The sequence below is a fragment of the Lynx canadensis genome, chromosome E2 (genome assembly GCF_007474595.2).
Source record: "Lynx canadensis isolate LIC74 chromosome E2, mLynCan4.pri.v2, whole genome shotgun sequence".
NCBI classification, from domain to species: domain Eukaryota; kingdom Metazoa; phylum Chordata; class Mammalia; order Carnivora; family Felidae; genus Lynx; species Lynx canadensis.
The window spans coordinates 54010556-54030579 of NC_044317.1; the positions used below are offsets into that span (position 1 = coordinate 54010556).

Genomic DNA, 20024 nt, shown 5'->3' on the forward strand with positions numbered 1-20024 from the left:
CTCTTGTTCTCTGACGACCTCTCTGTCAGTATCTTTTTCCTCTCCTCCGTCTCTCTCCCTCCTCTGTAAGTGCCTTTTCTCTTTCTCTCCTTTTTCTCTCTGTCCCCTATGCGGGTCTCTATCCCCACTCCCCGTGCCTCTTTCATCCCCTTATGAGGCTCTGTCTCCACTTCTTTGGGACTTTGTCCCGCTGTCCTTTGGTCTCTGTCCCTCCATCACCCCCCTCTAACCCCCATCCTGGCCAGGACCCGAGGCTGCGTCACTGCGGAGAGAGTTGCAGAAGTGGAGCCTGTCCTGCAGACCAAGGAGGTATTTCCTTCACCCCTCCCAGACCTTGGGCGGTACTCAAGCCCCCGATGGGACCCAGGAAGGCAGAGAAAAGACATCAAAACTTCCTACTCTTCTCTACCCTGAATTCTGGTGTATCCCCAGGCAGAAGCAGTGAATCCTGAGGTGAGGGACTGGGCTTAGGTTGAGGCTTGGGTTGAGTGAGGTTTCTGAGCAAGTCACGAGTGGGGGTGGTGGCTGGAGGAGGGGTTGGGTAGGCACTAGGGGTGGGAGTAGGGACTAGGGTAAACACCTAAAAATCAGCTATGCTCCCTTATATCCTCTCCCCTCCCCCCAACTCTACTTTTCTCTTCTGCTTTTGACAGCAGCCAGGCACGGGATCCAGTTACCAAATCAGCGTTTTTGCAGAGGTCAGAAGGTGTGGGAGAAGGTGGGGGCTGTGGGCGAGGGGGCTGCCATAGGGGACGATATGGGATGAGACTCCAGATTAGAGGCCATGGGAGCGGGGCGGAGGCCCTGGGGCAAGGAGTAACAGTATAGTCCAGACTCCATCAGGTCCAGGGAAAACTGAATGCCACCACTCCCTCGTGGCCCTCTCCAGGACCCACCGGGGTATGTGGGGGATTTGTGAGCCTCGAGTCTATACCCATGGGGTAGGCGACTGGAGGCATAATGTAGGCTCCGGGTATGGGACACCCAGCCCTGCAAACAGACCAGGGGGAAGCGGACTTGATTTGGGGCGATGGACATCAGGAGGCTGTAGACCAATGTCTGTCCTGGTTTGCAGCCCTTTCCCACCCCTCCTCCTTCCCAATCTATCCTTTTCCTGGTCCTCCAGGCACAAAATTCCTGAAAGCTCCAAACTCCCACCTCTGTCATCCTTGGCGCCCCCCTCATCCCCCCTCCCCCATTCTCCAAGGCCCTGGAATTGGGAAAGGGTCTCCCGCTTCCCGACTTCTAGGATCCCAGCCTCGTTCCTCCACCCCCATTCCCATCAGTTATAAATCCAGGAAAGAGGGTCTCCCGAACAGTAAAGCTGAAAATATGGAGACTCTCCGCCTACGATCCTTGGTCCCCCCAGGCCTTCCAAGAACCTTGGCTCCCGAAGCTCGTTATTAAGGAAGAATTTCTCCGCTGTAATCTTTGAGTCCCCATCTCCCAGGTCTCTCGCCTCCAAAACTGGGATTTGGGTCGTTTTACCGCCCCCGGACCCTGTGCCTTCTCCCCCTCCCCCCGTACTCACCCCAAGTCGAGGCGGGGCGGGGATGGGGGAATCCGGGGCTGGCGTTGGGGGAGGGGTGACCCAGCCCCGGCAGCTCAGGGCAGCAAGAAGCTGCGGAGGGGGGGAATGACATCATCGCCGGAGGAGGGACAGCACAGCTCCCCCAACCCGGGGGCTTCAAGCCCCGCCTTTATGGCGGACCCAGGGGTCTCGGAATCCCAAGGGGAGAAAGGAAGAACAGAGGTTGAAGTCTGCGGGAATCATATCCCCTCCCCTTAAAACAAGGGTTGGAAAGCCCTTTACGATTCAGGCACCACCCCCCACTGCCACCTGTCGCTGCCGTCGCGACCTGTCGCCTCCCACGCATGTTGTGGCTGCGCCCGCCCCCGGCAAGACGAGAACACGGCCTGGAATACAAGGTCCATGAGGCTTCGCGGTGCCGGACGCCTCTGTCTAGAGACAGCGTAGGCGAAGGGCCTCCTGGGATTCGTAGTACAAGGCCTCCGCACCGGCGGGAGCCCTGCCCTGGAGAAAAGGAGTGATACCTTTCTCCTTCCTTTCTTCCTCAAGTCAGAGAGCTGGACACTAACTTTTCTCTCCAAAAATCACGCGCTTAAAAAAAAGAAAAAAGTGACCCAGGTAGAGTCAATGGTAAGAACGGATTTTTACGGAGTACCTGGGCCTCGACTACCACTCGGTGCGCATGCGCCTAACCGAGGCGCCAACCGGAAAACTGCGCCTGCGCGGGCCCACCCTTTCGTGGTCAGGTTTCCCCAAAGCGAGAGCGCGCCAGCCCCACTCGGGCCCCGCTCGTCAGGTTCCCGCGGTCGAAGACGGCTACGTAGGTCCGCAAGAAGACATCGCCGAGAATCCAGAGGGGTCCTGCAGGCGAAGGCATGTCGAGGGCCTGGAAGCCAGACAAGCAGAGGCGGAAACCACCCCGAACACTCTGCAAGGCGACAAAACGGGCCACTGGGTGTCAGGCACACCGAACCCGCCTCTTCCCCGGGAGCCACAGCTTTGCCCCGCCCACTACCCCTGGCACCAGAAATGTTTCTGTGGCCCCTACTCCGTCCCAGTGATGTCTCGTTCCCAGCTCCATCCTCTCAAATCCCATCTTATTGCGTCACTGCCTTGTGACGGCCACCTACCTGGATGACCACCTACCTGGATGACGTAGTCCTGAGCCGTGAGGTTAAACCAGACCCCACCAAGGAGGAAGGAGACGGGGGGCAGCCTGGGGATTGTCTCGCACTGGATGAGGTACTGAGGGAGAGGAGGAACAAGTGGGGCTGAGGGATTCCCGCTCTGCTTAAGATAGGTCTTCACGGTCTTGTGCGGTCAAGTTCTGCTGCCTTCTCTCGCCTCACCCGCTCTTCCTTCGCCCCTAACATAGTTGCCACTTCCTTTAGGCTCCCATTTGATCAAACCCTCTTTTCCTTCATCTACTTGTGGATCAGAAACTACCGGCCCCGAGGCACATGGAGCCCACAGGGTGCATTTAAGTTGTCTTGCACTGTGTCTAAAATGTTTTAAAAATTAGTTACCAACTGTACCCCACGGTGGTGCAGGTGGTATCCTTGGAGTCTGCTGCCGTGCAGCCTTAGGCAAGTTACTTAATCTCTCTGTGCCGCGGTGTCCAATTTGAAGGTGTAGTTGATAGTAACACTTCATAGGTATGTTATGTGGATAATAAGTTAGTTTGGAAGAATGCCTGGACACATAGTAAGTGTTATCACAAACCAGGGGCTTGCTTGCTTGCTTGTTTTTTAAGTGAGCAGCGGGCCAAAGTTTATTATTGAAAATTAGAAAGTTACGAATAATATGGTGGCGCCTGGATGGCTCAGACGGTTAAACATCCAACTCTTGGGTTCAGCTCAGTTCATGATCTCATGGTTCATGGGTTCGAAGCCTGCATCGGGCCGGTGGCACAGAGCCTGCTTGGGATTCTGTCTCTCCCTCTCTCTGCCCTTCCCCAACTCGCAAGCACGCGCATTCTCTCTCAAAACAAATAAACTTAAACAAAACAAAACAAAACAGTATGAAAACTCTCTTTACAGAGAGGGGACATTCGAAGGTGAATACCTGTGGCTGTAGACAAGGGACCTTGTTTTATAAGGTTTTGGTCACCCCCTCCTTCCTTTCCCCCTTGTTCCTTCTTTTCAGTTTCTGCCCTTATTGGCTTGATAACTCTAAATACCTAGTCATTCCTTGTTGATTGGCTCGTTTCCTTTGTTTAAGGGGTGGTCTGTGGCCCAAACCAGGAGCTTTCAGATAATGTTTTCAGCTTTCTCCAACAAACCAGGAGATCTGGCTTTCCCCACATGGGAATACTTAGCCGGAGCTGAGTGGCTGAGAGCTGCCCTTTTTATTTTTGTTATGTTTATTTTTATTTTTTGAGAGAGCGCGTGCGCGCGCGCGCGCGCGAGAGAGAGAGAGAGAGAGAGAGAGAGAGAGGGAGAGAGGGAGAGAGCAAGTGAGTGAGGGTGGAGACAGAGCAAGAGACAGAATCCCACGAGGGACAGAGAGAGAGAGAGAGGGAGAGAGAGAGAGAGAGAGAGAGACAGAGTCTGGCTCACCCTGAAGCCGGGCTCGAGCTCACCCAATGCGGACTCGAACTCCTGAACAGTGAGATCATGACCTGAGCTGAAGTCAAAAAGCTTAATCGACAGCCACCCGGGCGTCCTGAGAGCTGCCCTTTTTAGATTGTTAGAACAGTTGTTCTCCACGTTACCTCAAATCCCACCACCCCCCAAGTACCCAAGAATACAATGTTAGGCCACTGTAAGTAACTGCCAGGAAGTCTGTCTTTCTTCAAAACCAATAGTCATTACCTTGTTGGGAAGATAAGGAATAATGGGAACAAGGTTGATTTCCAGTGTATGATCAGAGCATCAGCTTAGAACCTTATGTAGGCTAATGCATTCAGCCCTCACAACATACCTAAAACACGAGTATTAGTAACCCTGTTTTAGAAGTTAGGAAACTGAGGCAAAGGAATATTAATGTTTTATTTATGTTAGAGAGAGAGAGAGAGACAGAGTGTGAGCAGGGGAGGGGCAGAGAGAGAGAGAGAGAGGGAGACATAATCTCAAGCAGGCTCCAGGCTCTGAGCTGTCAGCACAGAGCCTGACGTGGGGCTCGCACCCACGCTTAACCAACTGAGCCACCCAGGCGCCCTGAGGCAAAGGAATATTAAGTTGCTTGTCCAAGAGAAAACAGTGGCAGAGCTGGGTTCCAACCCGGACAACCCATGCCCATAACCACTCCAATCTACGTGGTTCCCTTGGCTCATTATAAGCCCACATCCTAGGCATTTGATACACCTCGTGGAAATTTCTACCTGGAAGGACCCGCCCCCTGCCCCCCCCCGCCCCTCCCAAACTGAAGGGCCTGCTGATGAGAAGTGGGTGAGCACCTTTTATCTTCACCGTGCCCCTCCATGCCTCAAGCTTCCTTTGCACAACCTCAGTGAGCCCCCACTCTCCAGGCGCCCCTCCCCTGCCTGCCACCGCTCCTGCCCTGTCTCCACTTCTCCATGTGGATGTTCCCCAAGGCTGCTCCTGAGACCTCTTCTCTCTCCCAGAGACGGCTGCCCTCCAAGGCTCTGAGTACCATCTGATGGTAAATATTCCTCAGCTTCCTGTGTACCTCCCCCGGATGTCCCCAGGCTCCCTAGGCTTCTCACTCCCGTGCAGTCCTGAATCAACCCGTATCACCATCTCCAGACTCACGCAGCAGATGCCTAGGAAGTGTCCTTGCTTCCGACCACTGCCCCACAGCCTGTCACTCGTGATGCCCAGTGCCTTCTGCCTTGGGATACCTCTTAACCACCTAATCCCACCCTCGGGCCCCAAGCATCCTGCCCAGTGTTTGCCATCAAAGCCCCACCAGACACTAGGTCCTCACCACGCCCACCAGCAAGGAGATTCCTCCAATGGCTTTATTCAGGGCCTGGATCTCTTCAGTGGGTCCCGTGATGAGGGACGTGCCCGTGTCCAGGATGGCAGCGCAGCCCTGGGCACAAAGGGTCAGCCCTGTGCCCACCTTCATACTGTGAGGGGGCAAAGGGTAGACGTTGGAGCCGGTGTCCTAGGAATCCAGGCCCTCAGCCCCTCCTCCCTCAATCACAGGAGCCCTGGCCCAGCCCCTCCTCCCCCAGACCCAGGAGTCCAGGCCCCCAGCTTCCTCCTCCCTCAGAGCAGGAGTCCAGGCCTCTGGCTCCCTCCTCCCCAGGACAATGGGGCTTGGTCTCTGGCCCATTCCTCCCAGACCTAGGAGGCCAGGTCTCTCACCGCCCCATGTGGATCTGCCAGTAGGCGGGGATCGTGACCGGCACGAAGGTGAGGGGTGGGATATAGTGAGCCGGATCGTAGCCCCCCAGGACCAGCTCTCCTCCATCGGCCGCTTCAGGATCCCTGCAGAGGCAAAGTGCCGTCAGTGTCCTGCCGGCCTGGCAGGGTCAAGGAAGAGAGTTCCTGGGGCTCCTGGGTGGCTCAGTCGGTTGAGAGTTCTCATGGTTCGTGGGTTCGAGCCCTGTGTCAGGCTCTGTGCTGACATTGCGGAGCCTGTTTGGGATTGTCTGTCTCCCTTTTCTCTCTGTCCCTCCCCCAGCTTGCACGCGCATGCACTGTGTTCTCTTACTCTCTCAAAAATAAATAAATAAACTTGGGGTGCCTGGGTGGCTCAGTCGGTTAAGCGTCCGACTTCAGTCAGGTCATGATCTCAAAGTTCGTGGGTTCAAGCCCCACGTCGGGCTCTGTGCTGACAGCTCAGAGCCTGGAGCCTGCTTCGGGTTCTGTGTCTCCCTCTCTCTCTGCCCCCCCCCCGCCCCCCTCCCCCGCTAACACTGTCTCTCTCTGTCTCTCAAAAATGAATAAACATTTAAAAAAAACAACCTTTTTTAATAAATCAATAAACTTAAAAAAAAGGCAGGGAATTCCTGCCAATGGGAGGTCACCAGTTCTGGGTGGAGTAGTGGGATGTAGGCAGGGTCTAGATGTTGGGACCGGAAGCAAAGCAAAAAAAGGAAAAGGAAATGGGACTTTTCTTGGTGAAGGTCTTTTAGGGTCCTGGGGGGCTTCTGAAGTGGGGACAGGACTTCTTTTTTTATTTTTATTTTTAAAATTTTTAATTAATTATTATTATTTTTTGAGAGAGAGAGAAAGAGAGAGAGGGAAGCGGGGCTCACCCAGAGTGGGCTCCTGTTGTTTTTTTTTTTCCTGAAGTGGGGCTTGAGCTCATCAGATACGTGGTTCGAACTCACGAACCATGAGATCATGACCTGAGCCAAAGTCAGATACTTAACGACTGAACCACGCAGCAGCCCCCAGGGCTTCTTGATTTGACTGTGGAAGGTAGAACTTTTGGGGTGGAGTTTGTTACTTACTGGAAGAGAGCGCATACGCGTGCGGGTGAGCAGGGGAGGGGCAGAGAGGGGGGAGAGAGAATCTTAAGCAGGCGCCCCACCCAGCAGAAGAGCTTGACCTGAGCTGAAATCGAGAATTGGACTCTTCACCAACTGAGCCACTGGGGTGGAGTGCGCATGGAGCCCTGGGGTTTGCGAATTGGCTCTGGCAGGTGTCACTTGGGCAGAAGTGGGGTGGCTTCCTGGGCACATGGTGAGACTTTCTAAATTGTAGGTCTCGTGGGTCAGAGGTGGCTGACTTCCTGATTTGGCTGAGAAGGGCGGGGATTCCTGGAGGTGTGGAAGGAGAGGACCCCTCCAGAGGTAAGTGGAGCTTCCCGAGTGGGTGGGACCTGCTCAGGCGTAGGATTTTATGACTGTGGGGGATGGACCTCCAGAGGGAAGGTGGGGCCTTCCTGGATGGTGGGTGGGGCTTTCTGAGCGTAAAGTTGAGCTTCCTAAAAGATAGGTGGGACTTCTTCGATTAAAATGGGTAGCTTCGGACTTCTGGAATGTATTCGCAAGTGGAATTTGGGCTTTGTGTGCGGGGGAAGAGGGAGTTCCTAAGTTGAGTAGGTAAGGCACGGAGTTTCCCGGTTTGGGTTTGAAACATGAGGCATTTAAAGTGACAGTGAGTGCTTGTAGTAGGTCTTAAGGTTGCTCGGTGAGTGGGACTTTTTGATCACGTGTTATTTATATTGGGTAGGTGACTTCCTGAGTGGAAGATGAGACTTCCTTTATTGGACATGGGACTTCTGAAAGCAGACAGAACATCTTAATTGGGGCTAGGACTCATAGGAAGGTAGACCCTCGCCCATTACCTGTTGAGGTAGAAGGAGAAGACAGGCTTATCCAGTAGCCCCTGGTCCACCAGTACATCCAGTGGGGGTCGGACCCCTCCCACGGCCAGAACGGGGAAAGCAAGGCCCAGTACCCCATCGAAGCGGGCAAGAGTGAACACCAGGCTGGACTCCCACAGAGCCTCTCCAAAAATCACTGATGCATTCATAATTCCTCCAATCTACGGATAGATTCAAATGGGGCAGGTTGCTTCTTGAAGGACATAACCTACATAACCCTGAAATGTTCCAAACCAAGGCATGAATCCCATATGGACACACCTGAAAACAGCCCCCAACCGTCTAGGAAGGATGGCTTCCCCACTTAGGAAGCCCACCCCTTTAACCAGGAAACCCCGCCCCCTTCATCCATTTCCCCAGGAAGCCCCGCCTCCTAAGCCCCCCTCCCTAAGCCAGATCCTCTCAGACGGTGGGGTTCTCCCAGCCTCAAGTCTTCCTGGGGTCAGTGGTCACGCACAGTCAGCTTGTCCTCACTCAGGATGCCAGCTAGCCTCCCAGTTCCATACTGAATGGCAAACTTGGTCCCATTGGGTTGGAAGGAGCTGGAGGCCTTGGGGTTGAAACGGTGGTGGAGCCCTAGGTCAGAAGATCCGGGAGGTGTCACTGGAGGAAGGGAGTCTCCCCAGTGGCCTCCTGCCTTTGTGAACTTGTGACCCGTGAGGGCATGTCAGAAGAGAACAGCACCTCAAAAATCCTCGGGAAGCCAAGACCCAGGCCCCACTTCTCCCATCGCCCCTGTTCAGTCTCATCCTCCCCCATGAAAGCTCACAGCAGGGCAGGCTGAAGAAGTGGCATCTTATGGACGGGACCCAGAGATTGGAGGAGCCAGTGTCAAAAACGACAGAGAAGTTTTGTGGGGGCGTTCCCAGTCCAATTTGCCCGTAATACTGGACCTGAGGGTCAAACGGAGAGAGGGTGAATGAAGGGTTTGACTTCTTAAGTGGGGGGGAGGGTGAGGACTCTCTGGGGCTGAGACTCACATTCATGTAGTTAGAGAGAGGTATGAAGGTGGGCTTGTCTCCAGGGGAGGGGGCCCCCAAAGCGGGGGTCGCTGCTGGCTTCCCCCATCCCCTCAGTGGGTTCAGAGTCCTGTGTCCAGTGTGCACGCGGCGGAGAGGGATCCTGTGGGGGAGGATCCTGACACTTAGGAAATTACGCTTCCTGGAGACCCTCCATAAAGGAATCTCCCAAATGGGGTGGAACGACAAAGCAAACGTCTCAACGGTCCTACAACAGCAGCCATCGTCACAAACCCTGCAATAACAACCTTCCAGGAAACCCAACGGGATACCTATCAAACCATGATGACAAATCTCCCCAAAGACTCTGCAAGAGCGAACCAGCCCACCCCAAACAGACTTTCCCCAAAGTCTGTCGATAAGGGCCATTTCAAAGAACGTAACATAAGCCATCCTCGGGAACTCGACACCCACAAAGGCTTTCGAAGACCCCACCATGAAACTAGACTTGGCAAAAAACACTTGCATGCTTCACTTCATGATGTTGGAGACTGTTTTCTTCACTGTTGGTGTGGGGGAGGCTGTAAGCACCAAATCCCAGTTTCACTGTTTACGCTAAAATACACGCCTTGGGGCACCCGGGTGGCTCAGTCGGTTAAGTGTCCGACTTGGGCTCGGATCATGATCTCGCGGTTCATGAGTTCGAGCCCCAGCGTCGGGCTCTGTGCTGACAGCTCGGGGCCTGGAGCCTGCTTCGGATTCTGTGTCTCCCTCTCTCGCTGCTCCTCCCCCTCTCGTACTCTGTCTCTGTCTCTCTCAAAAATAAATGAACATTAAAAAGATAATAATAAAATACGCTGCAGATAATCAAAGATCTAATGTGAAATGTAACATAAGAGCACTAGAGAGAAGTAAAATGTTTACATAACTCTGGGAAGAGTAAGATTTTTCAAATCATGATACCAAGACCAGAAATCATTGGGGAGAGGATTGATGAATGTAACTCTAAAATTTTAAACCTTTGTACTCCCTTTCCCAACACACAAAGCTGTTTAAAAAGTTTTTTTTAAAAATCTAAGAGAAATAATTACAGGTTGTATGTCAAAGAATTAATATATCTAATATGCAAAGAGCTTTTACAAGCAAATAAGAATAAGATAAACAACCCGGTGTTGGAAGACAATTCCCTCATGGTTCTCTCACATTTCTGCAGACAGACTCACTGCCTTTGTCAAGGATTTCATTTAGTGAACAGCCTTGGGGGAGAAACAGTGTCTCCCTCTGGGCCAAAGAGCACGCAGGTTTATGATCCATTGTAAAAGGTCCAGGTTCCCTAAACTTGGGGTTCCTCTCCTGTAATGCACCCCACTGCCCGTGCAGATCTCAGCCAGCTCTCTTCATCTCGCCCTGTGGGAACTGGGGCTCAGAGAACTGATACTCTGCCTACTACTGTTGCCAAGAGTAATAACCTGTCCTTGTCTCTGACCCGGGGGTCTTGTGTCTTCTACAAGCAGCCACAAAACTGTGGCAAGCTAACATTACAGTTCTTGACATTTGCCAGGATAATAAGCAAAGGACACAAACAGGTAATTTGCAGAAGTACAAACAGCTTCTAAACAAATAACATCTTTTTATGTTAGATGTCCAACCCCAAGAGTTGTCAAAAGAATACAAATGATGAGAGTCAGAAAACTTTTTTCGCCCTGTAGATTGGCAAAGACCTAAGAATACTCACCGTTGGCTAGGGGCTATCGATTGATACCAACTTTCTGGAGGATGATTTGCCAGATGTGTATCATTGGGCTTAAAATTGTACACACCTTTTTTGGGGGGGAGGGGCAGAGAGAGAGAGATGGGGACAAAGGACCCAAAGCGAGCTCCATGATGACAGCAGCTGACAGCAGTGAGCCCGAGGTGGGGCTCAAACTCAGGAACTGAGAGATCACGACAGGAGAGGAAGTCAGACGTTCAACCCACTGAGCCCTTACACGCCTTTTAACCCAACTTCATTTCAGCTCAATGAGTTTCATCCACAGGAGATCACTGGACAGGTGCACAAAGCTGTGTCTGTGAGGATGTGTCTAATTTTGAAGACGGGACCGGCTAGCTAGGACTTGGCTCTGCAGAATGGAATTCCCCCAACCGCTGAAAAGGAGGAGGTAGCTCTCTGTGCCAGTGATTCTCAAACTTTAAGTTTTTTGGTAAAGATTTTGCCTGCCACCTGCCTCTGTTGCAACTGCTCGGCTCCGTCTGCATAGCACAAAATCAGCCCTAGACAACGTGGCTGGGTTTTGTTAAACTTTGTTCGCAAAAAAACAGGCGGCAGGTTGAATTTGGCCCTGGGTTGAGAGTTTGCCAGCCCCTGCCCCAGAGCTGAGATTCAGAACTTGTAGTTTCTAATGAATTAGGTCTGAGATGGAGCCTGAAGGTTTGCATTTCTAACAAGTTCCTGGGTCCTGCGGATTCTGTTGGCCCTGAAACAACGCTGAAGAGAATCACTGCCCTCTGTGCTGGCTGGGGAAATGGCCGTGATCTATTAGGTTCAAGAAGCAGGTTAGCAAACATCATGTGCAGGGATATTCACGTACCTGCCTAAAATCACTCCTTGGAGCCCTGCCCCCTCGCTCACTTCTTTGCCACCCCCCACCCCACCCCCGCCATGACTCAGTCTTTGAGAGGCTCAAGAACGTCAAGTGGGGGAAATGTTTCCTGGAAGAGGACCCTTCCCTGGCCCCCCCCCCCCCGGTTCCAGGGGATGGGAGAAGGGAGGAGAAGTAAGAGATTGGGGTGGGAGGCACCACCAGAGGCTAGGTGAGTGAGGGATCCCTGGGGTCCCCCAAACTGGGCTTCTTGAGACCTAAGCAGTCTGGGAGATGTGAAGCTGGGGGAGTCACAGTTCTGAGTCTCCAAGATCTGTTGGGTTGGGGGCCAGGGGAGTTGCATGTCTGGAAACCCCAGTACCAGATCATCAGAGCTCAGGGTGGGATCTCCCAAAAACTTGTCTGGAGAGGGGAGGGAAGGAGGAGTCCCCAGTTGAGGGTCTCGGGATTGGAGGACCTTGGACCGAAAGGGCTGTGTGTCCTCTTAGGACACATCAGGGCAGAAGCCCCCCGCCCTGGGCGAGGGGAGGGCGGCGAGAGCCCAATTTGGAGGTCTGGGAACCCAAGAGATAGAAGTCACGGGCCCTGGGGTGCCAGCTTTGGGAGTCACTGAACTTGGGGGCCCCAGTCTTGAAGGGCAAAAGGGGGAGAGTCCATCCCAGGTTCGGGGTAGGGGGTCCCCAGTACCGGATCAGCGAGGCGCTGGCAGGCTCCACAGTCAGCAGCAGCAGCCACCACAGCAGCAGCGTCGGTAGCGGAGACATCTCTGGGGACCCGAGTGTTGACCCATCCGTTTTCTTTCCTCAGAGACTCCGCCCTGTTCACCGCCCACCTCCGGGTTTCTGAGGTGACCGGGGAGGTGAAGTCTCTCTGTGGGTGAGGGGGGACCGGAGCGGGAAGCGGGTGGTGTAGTTTGAGGGACGTGTGGAGTATTTTTGTAGGGACACCAGACATGTCAACTTGTGTCACTGGTCGCCTCACTCCCGACTTCATCGAGGGGACAGGGACGGTCTCCCGCGGCCCCCACCCCACTTCGAATCCTGTAGCTGCTGTTGCTTTGTTTACCACTTTCACTTCACTTTTCCGGGATTCATTAACCACAAGGTTTCCTTGGGCAAGTGCAGGGCGGATGTTGCCAAGGATCTGGGGGAAGGGAGAGAGGGTCAGGCTAGAGGAGCTCCTTCCCCTGGTAACTGGGCAAAGAGCATACAAGTATTTGACAATGTCTCTCTGGGTCTCATTGTGCCCCTTTTTTCATTGACTAAGTTTCTCAAATATCAAATGGGCATCCGAACGTCTAGTTAAAATGCAGATTCCTGGGCACCACGCTCAGAGATTCTGGTTCCCAAGGCCTGAGATAGAGCCCAAGAATCTTCATTCTTTTTTCTTTTTTTTTAATATATGAAATTTATTGTCAAATTAGTTTCCATACAACACCCAGTGCTCATCCCAAGAATCTGCATTCTTAAACGCACTGATCATGGAGCTACAAACATTTCTGAGAAACAATTTGAGGTCTTTGGTTTTCTAGCTTAGATTTACATGTCAATAAGCAGCTTGTCGTTTTTTTTATTTAAACATTTTTTTAAAGTTGGGCACCTGGGTGGCTCAGTCGGTTAAGCGTCCGACTTCAGCCAGGTCACGATCTTGCGGTCCGTGAGTTCGAGCCCCGCGTTGGGCTCTGTGCTGACAGCTCAGAGCCTGGAGCCTGCTTCACAGTCTGTGTCTCCCTCTCTCTCTGTCCCTCCTCCGCTCAAAAATAAATAAACATTTATTTATTTAATAAATAATTTATTATTTATTCCCTCAATAATAAATACACATTAAAAAATTAAAAAAAAAATTTTTAAGTTTGTTTGTTTATTTTTGAGACAGAGAGAGAGTGCACATGCGAGCGGACGAGGGGCATAGAAAGAGGGAGAGAAAGAATCCCAAGCAAGCTCCGCATCACCAGCGCAGAGCCCAGTGCTGGGCTCGAACTCACGAACCTGTGAGATCATGACCTGAGCTGAAACGAAAAGTCTGACACTCAACCCGCTGAGCCACCCGGGTGCCCCTGCCCTTTTCTAATATTAAAACAATGCTACAGTAATCTTCTGCATATGTATTTTTCTGTGCGAGTGGGGGAGGGCCAGAGAGAGAGGGAGACACAGAATCCAGGCTCCAGGCTCCCAGCTGTCAGCACAGAGCCCGACGCGGGGCTCGAACTCCTGAACCGCGAGATCCTGACCTGAGCTGAAGTCGGGCCCTCAACTGACTGAGCCCCCCAGGCGCCCCGACGATTTCTCGTTTTTAAAAATAATCTTTACATGCAACATGGGGAAACTCATGTCCCCAAGATCAAGAGTCACACGTTGTCCCTGCATTACGATTCCTCGAACCATAATTACTCCAGCCATGAGCAGATGTAAGTTGTAGATCTGGATATATGTTGCTTAGTTACTCCCCAGAGAACTTGTGATGATGTAGGCTTCCAACTGCAGGGGCGATAATAATCCCAATTTCCCCACAGCCTCACCAAAGCTACAAGGAATCGGATAGATAAAGAAAAAAAAAAAAAAGCTCTTCCATTGTCTTGAAACATCCTGTCCCCTGGGGCGCCTGGGGGGCTCAGTCTGTTGAGCTTCCGTCCGGCTTCAACTCAGGTCTTGGTCTCTTGGTCTGTGAGTTCAAGCCCCACCCCCCCAACCACCCCCCCATCGGTCTCCATGCTGACACATCAGAGCCTGGAGCCTGCTTTGGATTCTGGGTCTCCCTCTCTCTCTGCCCCTCCCCTGCTCATACTCTCTCTCTCTCTCTCTCTCTCTCTTTCTCTCTCTCTCTCAGAAATAAACATTTTAAAAAAATAAAAAATAAATAAAGCGGCATTACTCACAATAGCCCTAAACTGGAAACAACCAGTATGTTCGTGAGCTTGAGAATAGACATACTGTGGAAGGTATCCATTCAGTGGCTCACTACTCAGCAATAAGAAGGAATGAACTGATAAGTTATGCAATGATACGGGTAATTTTTTAAAATAAACTTTGTGTCTTTATTTTTTTTTTTAGTAATCTCCATGCCCAACGTGGGGCTCAGACTTACAACCCAGAGATCAAGAGTCACGTGCTCTTCTGACTGAGCCAGCCAGGCGCCCCCAGGACATGGGTAATTCTCAGAGACCTAATGATAAGTGAAAGAACGAGGAGTGCCTAGTATGGACTGAATGTCTGTGTCCTCCTTCCAATTCAATGTTGAAAACGAACCCCCAGTGTAAAAGTAGAGGTGGGGGTTTGGGGGGTGGGGGAGGTGATTCAATCAGGAAGGTGGAGCCCTCCAGAATGGGATTCATACCCTTTTAAAATTGACCATAGAGAGCTCCTCCGCCCCTCCAACCCTTGTGTGGACACAGTGAAAAGGCTATTAACCAGGAAGCAGACCCGATCAGTCAGTGCCTTGATCCGTGGGCTTCCCAGCCTCCAGAACCATGAGAAATAAATATCTATGATTATTAGCTACCCCATCTACAGTATTTTGAGACCAAACAGGCCAAAACACGCGATTCCATTCATATTATGTTCAAGAACAGGCAAAACCAACCTCAACTTAGAAGTTGGAATAGTGGTGATCCTTCGTGAAGGGTATTGACTGGGAGGGGGCACGTGGGAGCCTTGAGGGATGCTAGAGATGTTCTCTACCTCAATCTGAGTGGGCGTTCCATGGGTGAATACATCAGTAAAAATGCATCGAGCTGTACGTTTAAGATTTTGTATTTCACCTTGGGTAGGTTTACTTTATATGTTTTTAAAAGTTTATTTATTTATTCTGAGAGAGAGAACAAGCTGGGGAGGGACAGAGAGAGAAGGGGACAGAGGATCCGAAGTGGGCTCTGCGCTGATAGCAGAAAGCCCAAAGTGGGGCTCGAACTCATGAGCTGTGAAATCATGCCCTTAGCCGAAGTCAGACACTTAACTGACTGAGCCACTCAGGCGCCCCTAGGTAGGTTTACTTTAGGGAAGTTTTACCTCAGAAGAAAAGTAATATAGAAAGAAATATAGAAACGCATTCCAGAAAAAACAGGGCAATGCTTACAGTATCATAACACTGTAAATGCTATCCTCATTTGCAAGGACTGGAAAGACACAGAGAAAAGCAGACTCGGGAGCGTGTACTAGTTAGCTAATGCTGTGTAACAAGTCACCCCCGGACTAAATGGTTTAAAACAGAAATACACACTTATTATTGTTCATGGTGTCTGGGTTAGAAGTTTGAAAGCAGCTTGGCCATGCGGTTCTGGATCACGGGGTTGCGGACAGATGTCAGCTGAGGTGGCCATCGTGCAAAGCCTTCACTAAAGCTAAAGAATCTGCTTTCAAGATGGTTGGGGCCCCCAACTCTTGAACTTGGGTTTCTGTTAGAGAGCTGTAGCAAGAAAGTCCCGTAGGTGGAGCCTAGAAGAAAAGGATCTTCACGGATGGAGCTATGAAGTGGGAGAGGTGGGGAGCTCGGGCAGAGGAGTGAGCCCAACACACGCAGGATTCAGGAAGTATACTCAACAGCACCGTGAGGACGTGCTGGCGTTTGGTGAAGGGGAATCCTTGAAGGTCAACGGCTCAAAGGTTGCACAAACAGTGATGCAAGAGAGAGGAGGAAACATTGCAAGAGGGAAAGTTTTGAGTACGGGAAGGAGAAAGGATCCGGTGCCTAAGTGGGGGGGTGGGGGAGGCCTCTTACATGCTGTCCCAACACGGTCATGGGCAGGGCAGCAGTTCACCTGTACCTCTGCAAGTGAGCTCGTGGTGTCCCTGGGGTAAATGCACGGAAGTCTTCTTCTGGTGGCTTCTATTTTTTTCTGCCAAAGAAGAAGTGAGAATGAAGAGGGGGAGGGGTGCTGGAGATTTTGAGAGAGAAGGTGAGAACACGCTTTCTTAGAGATTAGAGAAGGGAACTGCAGAGGCCCTGCAGATTGGTTCTGAATGTCCACTGGAGGCTTGCCCTCACACAGCTGAAGTGTGTCCACTCACAAGCTCAGCTAGGGGGAGCAGGCACAGGAAAGGCCAAGTCCATTTTTAACCAGCGTTGGGGTTTTGCCAGGCAAGTAGGACTGAGGGAGAAAGAGCAAGGAAGTTAAAGTAATGTGTACAAGGACCTGACTGCACTGGGCCACAGAATCCAAGGAAGGAAGAGAGGACGTGAGAGGAAGTGAGGCAAAGAGAAGAGAAGATCAAAGGATCAGGGGGTACCAATGGCATCCCAGAATTGAAAGGCACTTTATGACTTGGCCCCTCTCTGACATCTTCTCTCCTCTATCCCCCTTGATCGTTCAGCCTAGCCACATTGGCCTCCTTGTTGTTTCTCAGAGAAACCCAGACATGCTCCTGCCTCAGGGCCTTTGCACAGGCTGTTCCACCCAAGTGTCTTGCCTCCAAAAAACCCTAGTCAGCCTCTCTCCTTTAAATATTTTCTTGAATATCACCTTCTTAGTGAAGTCTTCCCTGACCACCCAATTCAATATGGCAACCATCCCCTCCCCAAATCTCCAATCTCCTTTACCCTGACCTATTTTTTCCCATAGCACTCAACCTCTTTGAACATTTAATTAACTCTAAGATGTCATCAGGTGTAAGTCACGTGCATCTTAGAATCAGTGATACTGCCTGTTTCCCCATTATAATCTTATTTCCACGAGGGCAGGGATCTTGGTTTATTTCATTCGTCACCACGTCCCCAGCACCTAGGACAGTGCCTGGTATCTAGCAAATGCTCAGCAGGTATTTTCAACAACCTACTTTGAGCACAATTGCTTTAGGGAATTTCCTTGACCCAGAAGACGGAGCATCAGTTTCTCTACGATAAGTCTTACCACATCTCCCCCTCATCTATTTTAGCAGCTGGAATATTCCATCTCGATCTCTCAGAATCCCCTCACCCAGATGTCCTGTCCCAATTCTTGCTTGCTCCGGGGTTAAGGGATTTCTGAAAGATCCTGCTGCAAATTCCCAAATGGCCACACGGCGGTGCTGTGGGCCTGTTTTCCCAGCCAAGATCACCTCGGTTCGACCCCGCCCCTCCCCCCCCCCCCCCCCCCCCCCCGCCAACCTTCCGCCCTTCCTTCCTTTTTTTTTTTTTTTTAAAGCATCCTAGCGCCTGATTTATTCACTCTATAAACCACACGCCCGAAACCTGGAAATGTAAAGCCTTGTGATTATCCTCTATTTGGTATGGGGGAAAACATTTCTGATCAGTCTCTTTTACGTGAATTCCGATAATACAGTTTCATTTGTTTTTTCACATCAATTTCAACGTACATTTTCTGAAAGTCTTAAAAACTTAGCATATGTGGTATAAAAATGGTTGACTCTACACACGACCTTTTTACGTTAACAACAATATTTAATGAGCTGTTTTTGGTAATTATGAAGAACCAGTCTCTTCATTCAACTGAATTTGCTGCAATCCAATAGGCTTTTTAAAAAATGTTTTTGGGGCGCCTGGGGGGCTCAGTCGGTTAAGCGTCCGACTTCAGCTCAGGTCACGATCTCGCGGTCCGTGAGTTCGAGCCCCGCGTCCGGCTCTGGGCTGATGGCTCAGAGCCTGGAGCCTGCTGCTGATTCTGTGTCTCCCTCTCTCTCTGCCCCTGCCCCGTTCATGCTCTGTCTCTCTCTGTCTCAAAAATAAATAAAACGTTAAAAAAAATATTTTTTTAAATAAAAAATAAAAAATAAAAAAAAATTTTTTAAGTAATCTCTACACCCAACGTGGGGCTCAAACTCACAACCCTGAGATCCAGTTGTGTACTCTTCCAACTGAGCCAGCCAGGTGCCCCCGCCCCCAACAAGTATTTGGTTAAGCACCTTCCCCAAGGAAGCAACCAAAAAAAAATATATATCTGTATCATCTATATCTATACCTATGTTTATCTAAATATCTAAATATATATATATACATATATATATATATATAGTTTTTTCTTGCACCCTGTCCCCCCACCTCACTCAGCTCCAGCCACCCTGATGTACTTGCTGATGTACCATGATTTTTTTTTTGAATATGCCAAAATTATTCCTACCTTGTCTTATTGATAACTTTATTAAGACTTGGCCACAATTTTGGAAAAAATTGTATCACCCACGGCAATGTTGCCTGAGGCATCTGAGCTGATGATCCAGCCCTCCTCTGTTAGACTGCTCTGTTGCTTTTAAATTTTCAATAATTCTGTCTTTTGAAGTAAGATCTGACTGCCATATTGTGTCTCTTGTGCACCTATGTTGAAGTAGGTATCGCTTTATTACAAATTAGCTTCCAGGAGTGCCTGGGTGGCTTAGTCGGTTGGGCGTCCAACTACAGCTCAGGTCATGATCTCGTGGTCTGTGAGTTCGAGCCCCGCCTCAGACTCTGTGCTGACAGCTCGGAGCCTGGAGCCTGCTTCGGATTCTGTGTCTCCCTCTCTCTCTGCCCCTTCCCTGCTTGCTTTCTGTCTGTCTGTCTCTCTCAAAAATAATAAACATTAAAAAAATTTTTTAAAAAACAAATTAGCTTCCATTTATACATCTTTTGTGTTGCAGTTGGTGAGGTAAATGATATTTCGTTGCTGGGGACACAGTTCAGCTATATTGTTTTTGGATTTCATTTCAGAATAGTAAAAGAATTACACATTACAAATTACCTGTGATAAAAAGAAATAGAACTAGCCATCAGGGAAGTACAAATTAAAACCACAGTGAAGGGGCATCTGGTTGGCTCAGTTGGTTAAGTGTCCAACTTCGGCTCAGGCCATGGTCTCATTGTGAGTTCAAGCCCTGCATCAGGCTCTGCTAGGGATTCTCTCTCTCTCTCTCTCTCTCTCTCCCCCCCCCGCCCCCTCACTCTTTCTCTCTCTCTCAAAATAAACTTAAAAAAATAAAGAAAGAGGGGCGCCTGGGTGGCGCAGTCGGTTAAGCGTCCGACTTCAGCCAGGTCACGATCTCGCGGTCTGTGAGTTCGAGCCCCGCGTCGGGCTCTGGGCTGATGGCTCAGAGCCTGGAGCCTGTTTCCGATTCTGTGTCTCCCTCTCTCTCTGCCCCTCCCCCGTTCATGCTCTGTCTCTCTCTGTCCCAAAAATAAAAAAATAAAAACGTTGAAAAAAAAAAAAAAAAAAAAAAAAAAAAAGAAAGAAAAAAACATAGTTCTGGCATACTAGCATCCTTGTTTGAACCTGGCCCGGTTCATGCTTTTTACCTGATTTAATCATAATGACAATCCAATGAACTGTTGTTGGTCTCAGTTTAAAATTCTTTTAATGCTTATTTATTTTTGAGAGAAAGAGCAAGAACGGGGTAGGGGCAGAGAGAGAGGGAGACACAGAATCTGACCCAGGCTCCTGGCTCTGAGCTGTCAGCACAGAGCTAGACCGGGGGCTCCAACTCACCAACCATGAGATCATGACCTGAACCAAAGTTGGGCGCCTAACCAAATGAGCCACTCAGGTGCCCCTAGTTGGTCCCAGTTTAGAAGAGGAAACTGAGCAATGGGGAGGGTAAATAGCTTGGCTCAACATCACACAGCCAGGAAGTGAGAGACAATAGATAGTTCAGCCCTTTCCCTGGAACCCCATGTCCATGTAATCACACCTTTTATTGGTAACATACTCAAATTCCACAGCTTCAAGATCATGTGGGAATGGACAAAACAAAGTGTAAAAGAGCATGGTTCATACATTCCAGTTTCCTG

At 50.5% G+C, this 20024-nt stretch overlaps 1 protein-coding gene and 1 long non-coding RNA gene across 5 annotated transcripts; one reads left to right on the top strand and one right to left on the bottom strand.

Moving 5' to 3' along the window:
• The first annotated feature begins 84 nt into the window (after window positions 1-84).
• LOC115503298 lies at window positions 85-7586 on the top strand. Of its 3 annotated transcripts, XR_003965330.1 has the most exons (3): window positions 221-309; window positions 654-698; window positions 7153-7586. It is a non-coding gene; the product is annotated as an uncharacterized LOC115503298 (long non-coding RNA). The 3 variants fall into 3 exon arrangements; XR_003965331.1 differs by lacking the exon at window positions 654-698 and having other exon boundaries at window positions 85-309; XR_003965329.1 differs by lacking the exon at window positions 221-309 and having other exon boundaries at window positions 372-698.
• Window positions 2156-12261, bottom strand: NAPSA (napsin A aspartic peptidase). 2 transcript variants are annotated; one of them, XM_030299365.1, is made up of 9 exons: window positions 12024-12261; window positions 8758-8899; window positions 8547-8670; window positions 8235-8353; window positions 7739-7938; window positions 5806-5928; window positions 5420-5564; window positions 2678-2776; window positions 2156-2392 (listed from the first exon to the last, which is right to left on the bottom strand). In XM_030299365.1, exons 1-9 carry the CDS (start codon window positions 12098-12100, stop codon window positions 2348-2350), a joined length of 1074 nt encoding a protein of 357 aa, XP_030155225.1. In that variant the 5' UTR covers window positions 12101-12261; the 3' UTR covers window positions 2156-2347. The 2 variants fall into 2 exon arrangements, with proteins under 2 accessions (XP_030155225.1, XP_030155224.1); XM_030299364.1 differs by having other exon boundaries at window positions 2156-2459; window positions 12024-12258.
• Between the last annotated feature and the right edge of the window lie 7763 nt (window positions 12262-20024).

Excerpts from the sequence above, each read along its gene's own strand:
- NAPSA (XM_030299364.1), bottom strand. The coding sequence starts at position 12,100 with ATGTCTCCGCTACCGACGCTGCTGCTGTGGTGGCTGCTGCTGCTGACT. Across the intron at positions 8,671-8,757 it reads CTCTCTCTAACTACATGAAT|GTCCAGTATTACGGGCAAAT; the intron begins GTGAGTCTCAGC and ends TTTGACCCTCAG. Across the intron at positions 5,929-7,738 it reads TTCTCCTTCTACCTCAACAG|GGATCCTGAAGCGGCCGATG; the intron begins GTAATGGGCGAG and ends TTGCCTCTGCAG.